At 42.5% G+C, this 17,982-nt stretch overlaps 1 protein-coding gene across 4 annotated transcripts in view; it reads left to right on the top strand.

Annotated features, from left to right (window-relative positions):
* The first annotated feature begins 2,286 nt into the window (after positions 1 to 2,286).
* Positions 2,287 to 17,982, top strand: part of LOC123973661 (SH3 domain-binding protein 4) — a 43,235-nt gene continuing 27,539 nt past the window's right edge. For 3 of the 4 annotated variants that reach the window (XM_046053858.1, XM_046053859.1, XM_046053857.1), the window contains exons 1-2: positions 2,287 to 2,509; positions 3,264 to 5,623. In XM_046053858.1, coding sequence (XP_045909814.1) covers positions 2,386 to 2,509; positions 3,264 to 5,623 — 2,484 coding nt within the window. In that variant the 5' untranslated portion in view covers positions 2,287 to 2,385. Of the gene's footprint in view, positions 2,510 to 3,263; positions 5,624 to 13,756; positions 13,995 to 17,982 lie in introns of those variants that run through there. The other variant, XM_046053860.1, reaches the window with a different exon arrangement.

Here is a 17,982-nt window from a genome sequence, read left to right as displayed (position 1 = left end):
GTTTCCTCCTCGCTCCAGAAGTACGGTGCTGTGCTGCGTCTCGCCATGTTTACCTCGTTTACTTCCGTATACTGCACGCGGGTTTGGCGCATACAAGAAGTTCCTCTACTCAAAAGACCAAGATTCCTTGCGAATAGAACATGCGCAGAACACAAATCACTATGGGGATATGCCGATACGCGTTTACATGACCAAAAATTCGGGTTAGAAAAGGGGTACCCCAGGTATAATATCCCGGTTTTTAAAATCCGGGATATGAGCATATTCGGGTTTTTGCCGGTGTTTACATGGCCGTTCGCGACCTGGTTATTGCTAATATCCCGGTTTTGAACGGGTTATTGGCTGCATGTAAACGCAGTCAGTGTTTAACTTCCCTTCTCTACTTTCCCATTCAGTGTTTTATTCCCCCTCTGCAGTATGTGTTAACTGAAAACAGCTAATTACCAACCAGTATTATTCCAGTGTTGGAGGATGGATGTATGGAGGACGACAGGAATGTCAAAGGAAAATGCTTGGCTACTGTAGGACACTGCACATTTTATTACAGTGATATTTTAAAGCAGCCAAACACTATTCAGACAAAAGTACATAAAACGTGGGCAAAGCAAATCTGTACAGATTTCTTGCATCAAGTTTAGTTGCACCGTCCACTTTAATTTTACCTCATCTGTTGGAGCATAAACTGCTCCACCAAACAGGAATGCTTTGCAGACACTTAAAAGTGATTTCAGTATTTTTCGACCTGCAGTCGGCAGCATAGGGACAGGGCTGCAACGTATATGTCCCGTCAAAGTACGTCCACCAAACTGCTTGTTTTTGGCCACTGACTGGCTCTGATTGTTAATCCAGGTGTCTGACAACATTATGGAAAGGATCCCTACAGAGATAAGATCCTTTTTGTTTAACCAGAAACAGTCGCTGTATCACTCTTGTCAAAGGCACCAGACTCCATTGATTAAAACGGTAATTTTACGCAAGAACATGGGAAAATAGGGTTCAGGTTAAAAAATATGAAAGTGAGGAAGTGGTACAAATATATCCTTTTAAATAAACTGTGTCCTGTTATTGACAAAGCTAACAAGCTTGCTGACTTAGTGTTTTCTCCCTTTTAAATAACTCTTTATTGAATACAATGGTGTACAATCCTGAGTACTGAGACAACAGCACTCTGTTGATTATGGTTATTTCTTGGGATTAGTTAACAATGAGACAAAAGAAAATATCAAGAAGCCTTATCGCTGAGTAGGAAGCACTGATAATGTATCATGTTTATGTTTTAGCAAACAGTTAAGAGTGAGCAGCTATCAAATAGAGAAATAAATATGTTTTGGCACAATACAGTACCCTGCCAGCATCTATGGAATGATATCTGTTTAAGCGCATTTTAAAAATAAATCACAATTTAAGTTAATGTATGACTTGTGATTCACTTCATCGTATCAATCAGGCAGTCAGTTTTTCCTGTTATGTTTTGAAAAACATGCTTTTCAGATTTAGAAAATAGTAAAAGAACTGAAGATTTAGTAATATTAATTTTCCACTTCGTTCACCAGGGTGTTTAATGATCAATGAAATATTTATAAATCATATTTGTCACGATATCTATGAACATTAATCAGAAGTCTGCTGTCAGACAGCTGAAACTCCGCGTGAAATAATTTGTTATTCTGTTTAGATTTTTTTAATAATTCTCCTGCTGGTCTGGACATGAAGATCCAAACTCCTGAGAGAAGGCTAGGGGATCAGAGTTATTTAGTAGACTTTAATCACGCACATATTTATGCACATCCACTTAATGCTGGGGGTTTGTTGCTTGGTTCCTGTTGATTTGGAGCACGCTGAAAGCTCATAAGCAGAAAACTGAAAAACATTCAGAAACATTAAAAGTGGGTTGAAGATCTCAGCGTGATGATCAACATCAGCAAGTAAAATTTCAAAAGATGAGAAGTCTGGGAGTCTTCACACAAATTACTTTCTATATTAGGGAATAAATAAGCAACACTTTGGAGAAACTAGCAAGAGGCAGCTAGAAAGTGCCCAACTGAAGTACCCTCCTTTAAGTAGACAGGCAGGTAGGCCAGCCAATCATTTCATTGAGACTGAATGAAATGATTGTCTGTGCTTATTACAGTCAGAGAGCATTTGATTTCTTGATTTCTGTCAACAAACATAACAAAAATGCTTCTGAAATAAGTTGCCAAACGCAGCTTTAAAAGTAGATTTTGGTAAGAATATTTATTTCCTTTTATCTTTGTTTTATGTAATCCAGTATTTTCTGTGTCTTTCAGAGATCATGGGAGGCTGTTGACATCCGAAAGGAAGGAAAAGGAAACCCATTAGAGTAGCCTGAAAACACCGGTTGGTGCACAGTGACACGTCCGAAACATGGCCGCCCACCGAATAAGAGCCACCACCACCAACAACGCTTCTCTCCCACGCTGCAAGTCCGAGGGGACGCTCATCGATCTCAGCGACGGAGTGTCAGAAGCCAGTCTGACTGATGTCAAAGGTCAGCTGCTCAAAAAAAGGAATTTAACAGGAAGAGTCACCTCTTTAGTGTTAATTACATCCAACACCTCAAGTGAAATTTGGTTTTATGTGAAGTGTAAAAAGTCTAAACCTTGTGAATCAAGTTATCAAGATGATAAACTGCGACTTTAAAGGTCTGTGTATACTCGCCACAGTTTACGTGACTGTAGATGGCTGGCTCAGTTTGGTTGCAGAGACTCTGCACACATTTGTTGATGAGATACTGAGCTGTCTCTTGTTAGAGGGGTGAAACTGAACAGTAAGTGGATTCCACTTTGTTCGGCCTGTCCCTTCAAAGAAACAGAAACAGCAGGAGCAGATGAATCCGTGAGCAGCCCCCTCCCTCCCCTCCAGTCTGTGCTGAAACAGATTAAGTGGATGCTCTGCTAGGTTGAAGCATCTGGTAGTGACAGTCCGTAGCTGCATGGGATAGCCTGTATTTAAAAAAAGATGCATAATGATGACATCAGTTTTAGCACATGTAGGCCTTAGAAATATGTTTGAATCATGTTTAATTTATAAATAAATATCCATTAAAGCAGCAGTAGCAGCAGTGTGTGCCGATACCCCCACCCCCCACCCCATGGATCTGATCCAGGGACACTAAAATTAACTGGCTAAATGCAACTCATGGTTTAACCCATCAAAAAATGTTAAAGTTGCTATATTCCCTCACCTGATGTTTAGGCTGCATCATCCACCTCTGCCTGACATTGTTTTTTGTTTTTTTTCAGTGCCTTCTCCCAGTGCCTTACGACTGGACTCCACTGCCTCCTTCGGCGCTGCCAGGGAAGTCGTTGCCATCAAGGACTACTGCCCATCCAGCTTCACCACCCTGAAGTTCTCTAAAGGAGACCGCCTCTACGTTCTGGACTCGTCAGGGGGAGAGTGGTGGTATGCCCACAACAACACAGAGATGGGTTACATCCCTGCAGCGTACGTGCAGCCCATCAACTACAGAGATTCGTCCTTCAGCGACAGTGGGATGATTGACACTTTGGGAGACTGTAACGAGGAGGCAGCCAAAGAAATGGACCTTCTAGGCGAGTGGGCGGGGGTGATTCTGAAACCAACCACCTCCCAAAACGGAAATCCTTTTGCAACAACCCATACCTCTACAAACCCTTTCCTGAACGGAGGTCCTCAGAGCTCACTCGATCAGAACAGTAATGAGAAATCAGTTGACCTCCTTCTGTTTGATACGCTCACTCCATCAGTGCCCAACTCCACCAGCAGCACCGCCAACAGCAATGGTTTTGGCAGTGGCGTTTTTAACTTGAGCCCTCTGAGTCCCACTGTAGGGGTGGGCCAAACGCTGCGCAGGGACAACCCGTTTTTTAGAAGCAAACGTTCCTACAGTCTGTCTGAGCTGTCCATCCTGCAGGCTCAGTCCGACGCCCCGCAGTCCTCTGGTTTCTTTGGAGGCCTGAAAGCACCGGCGCCAGAGCAGTTCCAGAGCAGGGAGGATTTCCGGACAGCGTGGCTCACCCACCGCAAGATAGCCAGGTCCTGCCATGACCTGGACTCGCTGGGTCAGAACCCAGGTTGGGGCCAAACACAGCCGGTGGAGACCAACATCGTCTGTCGGCTGGACAGCTCAGGAGGCGCTGTCCAGCTCCCAGACACCAACATCAGCATCCACATACCCGAAGGCCACGTGGCCCCGGGGGACACCCAGCAGATCTCAATCAAAGCTCTGCTCGACCCGCCTCTAGAGCTCAACAACGACCGCTGCACCACCGTCAGCCCTGTGGTGGAGATCAAACTCAGCAACATGGAGACCAAAACCACCATCACCCTGGAGATGAAAGTGTCTGTCGTGGTGAAAATGGAGAGCAGGCAGACGACGGAAGTCTTGTGTGTCAGGAGTGATTGTAAAGAGGGCCCTTACACTCCCATCCCTCAGGCGTATATGTATGGGGACACAGTCCAGGTGTGCCTGGATAACCTGGAACCGTGCATGTATGTGTGTGTTGTGGCTCAGTCCCAGTCCATATTTCCAGACTCCACAGTTTGGGAGCATGTGGTTAAAAAGATCACCTTAGGAGTATACGGTCCCAAACATATTCACCCGTCCTTCAAGACAGTCGTGGCGATGTTTGGCCACGATTGTGCACCAAAGACATTATTGGTGAGTGAGGTAGGCAAACAGGTGCAGTCTGCACCATCCGTAGTGCTGCAGCTTTGGGGTAAACACCAGTTTGTCTTATCCAAACCCCAGGACCTCCGTGTTGGAGTTTACTCCAACATGGCCAACTACGAGGTAAAAGCTAGTGACCAGGCCAGGGTCGTCCGGGGCTTCCAGGTCAAACTAGGCAAAGTCAGCCGGCTCGTCTACATCATTGCTTCGCGCAACTCTGAAGATGTTTCTGATTTCACCTTAAGGATCCAGGTCAAAGACGACCAAGATTGTATACTGGCTCAGTTTTGTGTCCAGACGCCAACGCCACCACCCAAAGCAGGCCCAAAGACATCAGTACAACGGCGCTTCCTGAAGAAGAAGGAAGTGGGCAAGATAGTCTTGTCTCCTCTCGCCATCGCCACCAAGTACCCTGCTTTTCAGGACAGGAAAATAAATAACCTGAAGTTTGGAAAATTAATCAAAACCGTCATCCGACAAACAAAAAACCAGTACCTGCTCGAGTACAAGAAAGGAGACTTTGTAGCTCTGCTGAGCGAGGAGAAGATCAAGCTGAAGGGCCAGCTGTGGACAAAAGAATGGTACATTGGATACTATCAGGGCAAAATGGGATTTGTTCATGCGAAGAATGTGCTAGTGGTCGGCAAAGTTAAGCCCATTTATTTCAGCGGGCCCGACCTTACGACTTCATTGTTACTGGAGCAAATTCTGAAGCCCTGCAAATTCCTCACGTACATTTACGCCTCGGTAAGAACTATACTGATGGAGAACATCGGCAGCTGGCGAGCGTTTGCAGACGCCCTCGGCTACATCAACCTGCCCTTGACCCACTTCTGTCGCTCAGAGCTGGACAGCGAGCCAGAGAGGGTCGCGTCAGTGCTGGAGAGGCTGAAGGAGGACTGCAACAATGCAGAGGGCAAAGAGCGAAAGTCCTTCCAGAAAGAACTCCTGACGGTAAGTTACAGCCTTGGCATCCTCCTCTGTTGCGGTGACTTTGCATTTTCCCTGAGTTATTTGACAAAATGCAAATTGTTCTTCCTTGTTTTAAATTTTTAATCTCAGTTGCGTCTTTCGTCCTTCATTTGTACTTATATGAAATGGTCATGTGTTTCTGCCTGTGTCCTCCTGGTAGATTTCTCTCTGAGTTCGTCCTCTCTCCTGTTGGTTGCCCACAACTGCTTTACGCTTTTGGCCCTCGGCTGTAGTCCGTTAATTCTGCTGGGAGTGCAGTCGATAACTGCTGTGTAGGCATCGAGGTCTAATCGGGACCTGAGGAGCTGTGGGGAGCAGCAGAATACTTTGTCCTCTTACGAGCATCTGTTGCTTGAGTTATACAGTCAGTGTGTGCAGTAAGCTGATCTTATAAGTCCAACTGATCGCTCAGGCTGCTCTGATAATTTTCTATCTTTATGTACATATGAATCAAAACCGTCGGGGGGGGGACAACTCAGTGAAACAGAACCTCACTCTTTTAAAATATAATTTTAGATATTAGACCAGTGTCCAATGTCTGAAATGTAGACAGTAATGACCCTTCTTCTCGTACAGCAATGATAGAAAAGTGTCTTTTCCACGAGGAGTTCTGCTTTAATTAGAATTTCAGACGGGTATTCTTTGACCGAGCCAGACAATAGCAGGCATTAAAAAAAAAAAAAAGAACAGATGTGTCCTCGGTGGATGAAGAGGCCTGTTCATGCGGCATGCTTTTCTTTTCTTTTTTAAAAATGTATTCAGTTTTTCTTCAAAGAGAACAAAATGCTGAGCTGTGTTCACCGGATCTCTCAGGCACTTGGTTGTGCATCTTCTGTCAAAGAATGTGGATATTCAGAGACGAAGCTTATGGCCCTAAAGCTCCAAAATACATTATTTTATGTATCTATGCCAGTTTGAAATATTACAACGTTTTAAGAGAGCGACATTTAGCTTCCCTGCTGCCTTTACACCAGTGTTCCATGACTAAGTTTCTCTGTCTGCATATTATCCTACTGAGAGTCTCTGTCAGAAGTCGTGGACAGACTACAGCTGAGGTAACACGGAGCAGAAGCACTGTAATTTACGCGAGGTTGTAAACACTAGTTAGGACCATTTATAGACAGAGAAACTGCAGTATGGAAAAGAACATAATAAAAGGTGGTGACTGAAAATATGCCGTTTGTGGGCGTCACTACTGTTCATTTCTGAATATAGGTCTGTTTTTCTGTGTCTTCTGTCGGGATTACACCTAAACTACTGGTTACTGTGGGGGCAATCAAAGCACGCAGCGATCCAGCAAAGTGAAATCACGAAGGCTCTTTGTCTAAGCCACACGAATATGCTGTTTGTGCCATGTGCAAACATCTGATGTTTGTTTTTTTTGTCCTCTGAAAAGAGTTTGGTCCGTGTGTGTGTGTCTGTCTGTGTGGGCCTCAGAGTAAAGCTGAGTAAGACTAAAGACTTGTCAGATGAAATCCTCATCTTCCTCGCCCCTTGCAAAGAAACTTTTCTTTTTCCACGTCACAGAAGACAATATCTTGTGATGTGCCGGTGTGTCATTAGACGTGGACAGACATCTATTTTTAGAAGAAAGAGAACCGAATCTGAAGCACTGTGGTCAAACCAGAGAGCTTCCTTTGTGCTCAAATGTCTGAATCCATTCTGGTCTGCTTTGATTGTCATTGGAGAACATTGTCGTCAGCAGTGTTTGAAGATAGTGTGTTCATTACAAATATAGATTTTTCATTTCCCTTTGTTAGATGTTTAAATACTTAAACATCTAACTCTACTATATGAATCTCGGATTTTGTTATCTCTCTGTCTCTGTACTGGAGGGGCGTCTCTGAGGACTGGTCTCTAAGAAAAAGATATATTGAATCCTTTGTAGACATCATTGGTTTCCCTTCAGTATAAAAGGTGAACGTCAGCTCACCTGTGTTTTGTACCTGAGACGTTGCTACTGTTAGCGTTAGCTGTATGTGGGGCGTCGTTGTAGCTGGGAGAGAGCGGCACATCGAACACTGTGCGTTCCTTCAGATTCACGCCGTGTTGAGGTAAATGCTTCGTCATGTTGGAGCCGCTTCCTCCCTCGCACCAAACCTCCTTACTGCAGGTGTTGCATTTTACTGCGGTCCGCCATGGTCCAGGACTGGAAACAGAAGGACTCTCTTCTTCATGCTTTGTTGATGTACTGCGTAACAAATGAGGTGACGTTAGGGCGGCGGAGCATTTATGGACTGTAAAATGCTCACTGCAGGTCAGTCAGGAGCTGAAATATGCAGGAAGTTAAGAACCGAGAAGCAGAATCCAAACACATGTCTGATCGAATCCACGGTTCTTGGAAATTTGTTAACAGTTCCAACTTGGAACCGTTTATCGATAGCCTGACGTGAGGTAAACTATGAGTTTTTGTAGCTTTGGATATTTCATTTTGAAATGACTTTAAGTTTGAGCTTTTAGCTTGATGTGATTATTAAGGTTAATATATATTATTAATGTTAATATATATTATTAAGGTTAATATATATTATTAATGTTTATTTAATGTTTATTAATGTTTGTTGACAGGAAGAGCAGAACAGACAGGCTACTAGCAGCAAATAGCAGTACAGGTTGAGACATACATTGCACCTTCTGTTTTATAACTCTGCATGGTTGTGCTTTCAGAATGAAGATAAATGGAATACAATAATATTATTATTAATTCAGATGTTCACCACATCAGTTAAACCTCCTCCTTTGCTGAAGTGACACAGTTTGGAAGATTAGAGTATTATCTGTCCGCATATCAAGTGTCTTTGCTTTTAATTATAGTGGCAGTAGATAAGGAAGGGGGGAAGACCGGACTGGGGATGTTACATGGTCACTATCTTAAACCCAGAGAGACACCAGTGATCCCCTCATCTGTCTGTAATTCTGTGTTTAGTTAACATGTTCCTGTTCTCATCTCTCAGTCTCTACCTTTGAAGCCACTGTTTTCCACATGTGTCTACACCAGTGTGTGTTTGTGTCAGCGCACTGTGTGTTGGCAGAGTGGTGTGAACTGAAGCAGGTGTGTTATTGGAGCTGGTTCACCTGAGTGAGTGACTTGGCTGCAGACAGTGTTGTTTTCAGGGAGCAGTGAGAAATTGTCTTATGTCGTATTTTGCAGTGGTGGACGAACTACCCAGATCCTTTACTTAAGTAAAAGCCACACTGTAAAAGTACTCTTATAAGCAAAAGTACTGCTTCTAAACTGTTAAGTAAAAGTATGTAAGTATAATCAGGATAATTTATCTAAAGTATTAAAAGTACTCAAAGCAGTAAATTGTCTCGTGTGTCTGTTCATATTTTATCATGAGATCATTATAACTCATGCATTCATTTAAAAGCAGGATTTTACTGCTATAGTTAATGAGGTAGAGTTCATTGTAACGAATTTTATCGAACTGCAGCTAATAACTATTTTCATCTGCTGAGTATTTTCTGCATTAATCAATTGTAAAAATTATGAAAATAGTGAGAAATTGTGACACCTTCAAAATGCTTTCTTTTGTCTGATTCATATTTTAAACCTCAACAAACATTCGAATTATTAAAATAATTTAAAGGAAAAGCAAATAAATTTTTGCATAGAAATGACTTAAATGATCAAAATAGATGCCAATAAATTTTCTGGCAACCGACTAATCGTTTCAGCTGTTTTATTTATAACAATACTCTTCATATGTTTTGGGTGTAAAAAGTTTCAATATATTTGACCGTCACAACCCGAGCCTTAGTATCCACCACTGGTATTTTGTGACCCCAGAGTTAACTGACCGTTGTGTTTTCAAGAGAAGATTTTGCACAAGTTGCTTTTAATCTCAACTTGGGCTTCTTGAGGCTGCATGTGCAGCATGGACTGAAGCAGACTCTAATAAATACATTCTTTGAAATCGTTTCACTCATTTATTCATGTTGGAGGTTCCCGCGTAATAAATATCTGTGTGGATGAAGCAGTCTCAGATTCTTGTTTGTTTGTGAAGAGATTGTGTTGTTGTCGTCGTCAGCGGTCGATGGAAAGGATCCGGCTTGTGTCTGTTGGGTCTCAGGCCTGCAGATGTTTCCTGCCTCATTGTTCAGAAACTAAACAGAAGCTCCACTTCTGGACCTGCAGGCGCCTGCAGTCCGTACGACTTCCACGTCCTTCCCATAATCCTCCTCTGCACATATGACCCTTCACAGTTGGCTGCCACTGTCACAGTTCTCTGTCTGCAGGTGATTTTAATGTCAGCTGCACTACACATTAACATTTTACAATACTAATTATAATGAGCATTTGATTTAGGCAGTAGTATTTGTCCTGTGTTTTCCACATTTCAAACATCCAACCTGAATGTCTGTCACAGTGTGAGCAACCTGTATTTGTTCAGATTCTAAACATGCTAACTTCTGTCTCGCTTATTGAATTCAAATCATTGCTGCAGAAAATCTGTGCTCTCTCTCTTCTGCTGCTCATCTCCAGCAAGGCTACAACAGCCGTGTTCGATTTAAGACAACACTACCCTGTGAAAATTCACACGCTATGCAAGTAAGTACACGGTGTACACAGTGTACTACATGGAAGAAACGGAAGATTCTGAAAATATCCCTCTCAGTCATCACGTGTGATGTGTGGCTCTGTCTGTGTAGCAGAGACATGATTAACATGTCTTTGGATTTCAATCCGTGCTGCGTTAAAGGTTTTATTATTTATTGTATGGTTTGTTCTTTGATTATTCCGTTTCAAAACCAAATCAGAAAAAACAAAAAAACAAGTTTTTTGTTTTAAATCCAAAATGGAAAAACGGTAAACAAATAAACGGACATCTGTTTCGTTTTTCTAATATTGTTCTAGTTTGCTGTTGTTAATAGGATATGAATTGTTGCTTGTTAATGACATTAATGGTCAAAGGTCTTATTTATTTAAAGATCAACACATGTTTTTAGTCAACAACGGACTGTCAAATCAAATAATATTTCAGTCAGTTTTCACATCAAACTGGAGGGATAATAAATAATAACTATTCAAATAATAAATTCTAAATTTAAGTAAACTAAAGTGCCTAATTTTTAGAAAAAATGTAATAAAAAGTGTAGCTTGAAGTGATGAAGTGTAGTCTTAACCAATTTTATAATAAACACTCAACACATCATAACAAATGAACAGCTGTAATACCTCCTCTTCTCTTTCATTTCCTCTTACAGAGCTACCACTTTCCTACTTTCTGTTGTTCAGTGAGAAACGTGAGCTCCAGCTAGCATATTGGAGATCTATGAGATATTCTGGTTTTGAACTGTCCATGAGAGGAATGTACATGTAAAAATCTGTACATTCTTGATTAAAAGTCATGTGAAATCTCTTTTATCTTTCGTCCCCTCAATTCGCGTGTGTTTCCAAAACGTCTCTGGTGAATCTCGCGGACTCGACTCGCAAGCCTCGGCATGCACAGATTTGATGATTTTGACGATTGGAGCACATGCGATTGGTCTGAGAGTTTCCTGGTCCTCTAAACCAGTACAGTAAATGCTAGAAAAGCTGCGCGGGTTAAAATAGAAACGCTCCGTCACGAGGTAGTAAGTCTCAATAATAAATGGGCTGTAGGTCGGTGGTCCGGAGAGGTCCGCCTATTAGTGACCTCTGGTGTAGAGGTAAGATGTATCACTCTGTAGCTAAAATGAAGCGTTCAACACACAGGGGGAAAAGTGGAGCTGCAGCAATGTGCAGTCTGACAAAAAATCTGGTGTTTTTTGAAAATGAAATCATGTAAACCTGTTCTGGTACAACCCCTAAATAAAATGATGGACCTGAAAATGAGCATAATATGACCTCTTTAAAGTGAAACATTCAAGTGGCTTTGAGTCTGTCATCAGTGTAGTGGTGTTTGAACCGGAGTTTGTTTCTGTACTGGTACTTTAGCTGGTTCTGGTCGGTCATGGTTTAGAAGATTCCCGAAGCTTTTCATATTCTTGACATTCCATGCAGCGGTTTGTTCGTCTCTGATTCCACATAGTTTGCAGATTGACATCCTTGAATCAACACCTGCCTTTCACAGCCACACCAGCTCCATGTGAGTGGGGTGGATCTACGTCTAGCAGCGCTTCAGCCGGACGACATAGACTACGAGGCGGCTGGTTTCAGTGTTTTATCTCCTGCCGCTGTTTGTTTACTCATGTTTAATTTCAGTCATGAAGTTTTGGGTGTACTGTGTGACGCAGAGACTGAGCGGAGGCTTTTTTGATTGTTTGTTGTTGTTTTTTGAAAGGTGTGTGATGTAACCTTCTCTGATGTGTTACTATGTCAGTAAATTTATACTACTGCTTGCACTCTGAGTTGAGGTGTGTGTTGCTCTGCTGTTTTGTAGTTATTGAGTGAAACTGTGAAGAGTGTATGTTGAAGTACAGGGGACTTATTTTTGTGCATTTGTTTTTGTACCATGGTATTGGATTTGGTATTCAGGATCTGGGAATTTCTCTTGTATTTGTATCGACTACAAAATTTGACGTTAGTACTCAACTGTTACCCACAGTACCCACTGTTTTAAGGTGAGGCAATTACCTGATTTCAACAAAGCATTGTGGAATGACTCACTTGTGATTGGGTCATTCTAAGCAAGCCTCCACAGGTCCTCTCTCTTTCTCTCTTAAGCTGCTGCAGATGTCTTTGTGGATTTAAAATTAAAAATGCAAAACAGGAAGTGATGACACACTCTCTGTTCTGCTATAACCTCCACATGACGTTAAGGCACGTTCGGGTTTTACAGTAAAATCTAACTCAGAATAGCTAACTATTTGTAGTTCTGTTAAAGTGTTGGGCTGTCCTGCTGTCATTTATCAACAACAACAGAACTTTACTGTGTATTTTCTTTGTTTGTACAGGACGAGACACAGAGTCCAATCAGAACACTTATTTATACTTTAATCCTCAGGGGGTTTTCCTGCATAGAGAAATTTTCGGCGCCCCCCAGAGGTTTTAGTGAGCGCCAACGGAAAATCACCAGTGCCAAAATGATCAGAATTGAAGAAGCGTTTCAAATACTTTCTTAATGTGTTTTAATCAAACAGCTTTTGAGCAAGCAGAACATAAACTTAAACACGGCGTCTTGACTTTCAGCAGTCAGCTCTCCTCTCATCCACAGCGCTGTATTTTTGTTTTGTTTTTTACACATGCAGCTGGTGCCGGATTCATAAATCAGCTGCTGCATTGGATTGACAGCGCCTGAACAATATATAACAATATATATATAACAATATATAACCATATATATTCAGTTTATGCTTGAAGTGTACTGTCACTTTTACATTTTACTCTTTGGCGCACAGGCCCCGGTCCTCTTCCCTGCCCTCTCCATATCAGGTTCTCCGGGCACTAAGTGAGCTCACCTGCTCCCGTTCTCTCCTGCCTACTAATCTCCGCAGGCAGATCGGGATCGGGAACCTTTCATGCAGCCGTCTGCGCTAGTTGCTCATCTAGCTGACCAATCACAGCCTGGAGTAGGCGAGACATTAAAAAAGGCTGATGCACTACATCAAACTTTAGAAATGTTGAACTTGTTGTTCTGTATGCACGGTTTTTATTATTAAGTTAAGTTATTAATTCAGTTAATACTGTGCATAAACAAATCAGAGACTGTTCTAATTTTTTATTTATTTTTTGAAATACTAATGTTTTTGCACTGACCCAATCGGGCCAGTGAGTTGCCAGTTCAACTGTCCCAACGTTGCTTTTCACTGGCCTCGGCCATCAGGCCACCGTTATTGCCCTGTATCTGTAGATTATCCAAATCTGTAAATATATTATTATACTAACATATTACTTTACTTTTATACCTTTACTCCCCCAGGTTGTGGATATATTTTTTTAATGAAAAGGTCAGAAATAACAAGAAAATGTATAGGTTTCAGTCATAAGGTAACTGATTGCCTCTACTGTACGCGTACTGATCATGCTTACTGTCGTGCGAAGACACCCCCCAAAGGCCCATTCTGAGCCAGGAAAAACCCTGATCCTATGTGAAGTAAATACTTCCTCCACTGTTTCTGTGAGTGACTAAAAAGAGATAGCATGGAAAACCCTCCTAGTCCTCCTCCCTGTTCTTCCTCCTCTCATTGCAGACAGACAGTGAACTGACTGCAGATTCCACCAGAGACCCCACCCGCCCATCATCTTGTACTCAGTGTTCATAGGTCGGACCACACCCATCTTCAAACTCTTCCTTCAGTTTGATTTCAACTATACACCTGTAAAGTTTGGTTGAGTTCTGACTATCCAAAACCGTCTCTGTGGTCGTTCCTGAAGTGTCTCCAGGACCACATTTGGCCACAATGACACACACAGACTGTGAACTGTTGCAACATCTTGGAGAATGAGGTGGAGCTTTTGTTGTATCTCAGGGCTAAAAGGGTGATTTTCATTTCAAAGCTCTCGCTCAGCTCTGCAGAAAAGCGTCTGACCCTCCTGAATTATTTGCAGCGAGATCAGTGTGGCGGTGGAGACTGGGAATAACAATAACATCCTATTTCTGGAGCAGGGCTCTGAAAAGCGGAGCAGCAACCGGACCCATTATGTGCTATTAGCTCGCTGCTTTGCCATTTTTGTACACAAATGTGCACAGGAGCTTCTCCCCCCCCCCCCCCGCTTCCTCTTCTCCCGTTCTTCAGTGACTGGGTGTGGCAGGCTGCTGCTTTTGGAATAATTGACTGAACAACAGATCACTCACTCTCTGGAGAGTTTGGCCTTGTTTGGGAATGTGGGAGTTATTTCAGAGCCAGTTCATGAGGAATGAAGGGAGTTTATGTGTCCAAAACCGGCACACCACAATCTTTGATTTCTCCCAGCATCCCCGGATTTTGATGTTGAGGTTTGTTCACATAAAAAGGTAAAGAGACAAAAAGGCAGGTTCACGGCAAAAGTGGGTGAGGAATGAAATTGCAAAGCCGCGGTGCAGCTAAGATGGAGTGTAAAGAGCCGCAAATGGGAGAGGTGGAGGAAGTCAGATGGAAAATGAAGATGAGATAGAAAAATAATAAAAAGGAGATTGAAGTGGAGAGATTGAGTGTCAGTTTTGGAGCTGAGAGGAAAACCAGAAACAGGACGACGGAAGAAACAAGTAATTTATCAAAAGCCTCACTGCGGGTTATAGCAAGGGTTTAGTGTGGCTGTTTTCTTCCAATATGAAAGCACAGTGTGCGTGTGTGTGTGTGTGTGTGTGTGTATTTTGGTGTGCAGCGACAGACATGATTGAAGCGCCCGCTTCGTTTCCACATCAACGTTATCTCTGGAAATATGTCTGCAGGAATTTTCTTCTCGTTTTGACAAGCAGATGATTTATGCAGTGATGGAGGTGGGGGGGGGGCTGCAGGCTTCAGAGCGCTGATTGCTGAGCTGGTGAAACAAACTCTGTGGCATTTAACTAAAAGCACGCACACACACATACACACAGAGAGTCCTATAACCCGTCCACATAGACCAGCTGACATTTTAGAAAAACGCAGCCCAGCCCTGAACTCCTCCTCTGTCTCAGTGTATTGTTGCAGAGAAGCTGTTTGAACTGCAGTAGTGACACCCGGCTCTGTCTGCTGCAGTGCAATTATTAGTTTAAAATCAGGCTCAGTGATAAATACTTTACAACACGCCATCAAAGATTTACAGCAGCCAGAATGTCTTACGTGCCAGGAAAAGTGCAGCCTCACAAAACTTCTTAAAGCTCTGATCGTTGAGCTAGACTTTTAACAATGTGCTCCTCAAATTCCCTGTTGTGTTAACCACCACCCTAAGTGTCATAGTTTGAGACAAGCATGAACCTCTGGGTCTGAAAAGTGAAGCCAATGCTAAAGTAATGTGCATTCTCTCTAATGGCCAGCAGGGGGGCGACTCCTCTGGCTGCAGAAAGAAGTCTATGAGAAAATGTTTCTACTTCTCAGCTGATTTATTACCTCAGTAAACACTTCCCTAATGAGTTTATGGTCTCAGTCTTCTTCAACACAGCATGATGTTCCTGATCTTCATGATGATGATCATTTAGAGGGAAATAGACCAGAAAGCAGGGGAGGCTTGGGGCTACCTTGTGATTGACAAGTAGCTAACATGTCAATCAGGATAGTGGCGACTCGTGTCAGCTGCTCTGTGAACATTTAACCAGCCGTAAACTTGTTTTTGGGTGCTGTCTGTGTCTCTGTCTCACAGCTTTGACCCACAGAGGGTTTTCACTTCATGAAGTTAACTGTAACATTTTGGTTCTGCAAATGACTCTCTAGGGAGTCGGGTCTTAATTTGTTTTTCACTTGCCAAAATTAGCATCCTTGTTAAAATCAGTTTGGATGCATCTTGCTATCCAAGCTAGCTAGCTCCACCCTTCTTGCACTAAAAAACCAAGATGGCGACTGGCAAAATGCCAAACTCAAGGTTTCAAAACGGTAGTCCACAAACCAAGGCGTGATGTCATGGTGGCAACGTCCACTTCTTTCATACCAGCTATAGTTAGAGATATTAATCTCAAGGTCCAAGTGTCATGTTGACAACAAAGCCAACTCCATTTGTTAATGAAGACCATGCAATGCGGTTGAAAGCTCTGAAAACAACGGTCTAGTAGCTGAGTTAAAATGATTTTGTCAATGTTCCATCAACAGAAACATGATCAGCAACAATTTTGATAATCATCAAAAATAGTGATAACATTAATCTAGAGGCAAAATCTGCAGAAATAAAGTTCGCCTTCATTTCTACTCAATGCCCATGTGAGACTGAGGGTTAATAAACTTGTCTAACTGCAGATGAAATATTTGCAATAGTCAATCTGGACCATTATCTGGGATCTCTTCACATCGGCCTTGAGCTCATGTAAAGCCTCCCAGAATCCTTCAGGACCGTTGTTCTATGAAGGGGAGGATCAGGTCAACATTAGCCCGGCAATTAAATGGGATCTGGAGGTATTAATACGCTGCTGAGAACAAAATAAGGCAGCAGGGAGTGATGCTGGAGGAATTATTGATCGAGACACTCCTTAAATCACCGTCTGTGTTTTTATAATGGAGAGGTTTGATGCTTTTATATGGTAATGAAACCTTCACTCCGTGAAGAGGCCGACACGGGCCTCTGAGAAAACACTTGATCACCTAAAAGGAAACTTTCCAACAAGTGCTGGCTGTTCAGAGTTATTTCATTTTCACAATTAAATCCTCTCAGACAAATTAAAAAGGAAGTGGAGGAAAGTAGTAAGTAGTCTGATGGATAAAACTTCAGATTCACCAGATGTTACTCTTCTCTTAGCAAACATCAAGTTTGCATGACAAATACAGAGTACAACAACGCTTTAAATCACTGTCTGTTCCTGCATGTTCCTAAATCTTAAATTGTGTAAAATACAAACAAGCTCTAAATATCTCTACATTAAATGAGTAGTTCTAGTAGCCCTCAATGTAGCTGTTCCTCATAGTGATGCCACACACAACTGCCGCAACGTAATGTTCAATGCGACACACACCAGCAACCCACATACAGCTGTCTCTGTGTTTCAACATTCTTCAGAATGTAAAGACAGATAAGCGGTATGAAAAGCTTCCAGCTGTGTTTCCTCTGTCTTTGTTGCAGCAGCGGTCTGTGTGACGGCGGGAGCAGAGGGCTCTGTGAGCGGGCGGCTGGCCGGCCTCACACGCTCCTCCCGCGGGTCGGCACAGGCTTCCCCTGCAGCCACTTGCGGAGCTCCTCAACTCCGAAAATATTCAAGCACATTTTTGTTCCGCCATCACTTCTCGTAAAACTGTCAATATTCGAAATCTACACAGCTGATTTCTCACCTCAAAACTTCTCAGAAGTGGATTTAGTGATGAAATTCCATACGAAAACTGTAAAATCTAAAACTTTCTGTTGCTGGCCTCTGTCTGGCGCAGCAATGATGATGCAGTGAATAGTGACGATTCTCTCTGACCAATCAGCAGTCTGTCGTGTTTTCACGTTACATTTTAGTATCCCTCAGCTCGCTTGGAACCTCGACAGAGGCAATACGAAAAAAAGTACCTGGAAGCAGGTACAGGTACAACTTTTGCGCTATGGAAAACCAAACAAAGGCGAGTAGAGTCGAGTCGAGCTGGTACTATGCAGTGGAAAAGGGGCTTATGAGAGCTGTTCCCTCCTGTTTCTAGGACAGATAAATATCAAACTGCAGCCAGGAGACGTACAGACATGAGAGTGGAGTAGATTATGTTAAGAATCTGCTTTCAGAAAATAACACAAGTTGTAATAATGGACAACCACAGGCACAATCTTCTGCATCAAAATGTTAGCTTGACTTCATCAGTTTAACTCTAAATCATTACTGATTAAACAAAGCAAGAATGTTGTT

Source organism: Micropterus dolomieu, linkage group LG07, assembly GCF_021292245.1.
Source record: "Micropterus dolomieu isolate WLL.071019.BEF.003 ecotype Adirondacks linkage group LG07, ASM2129224v1, whole genome shotgun sequence".
Taxonomy (NCBI): domain Eukaryota; kingdom Metazoa; phylum Chordata; class Actinopteri; order Centrarchiformes; family Centrarchidae; genus Micropterus; species Micropterus dolomieu.
Note: the sequence above shows the minus strand (reverse complement) of the source record. Positions and strands in the feature narration are given on the sequence as shown.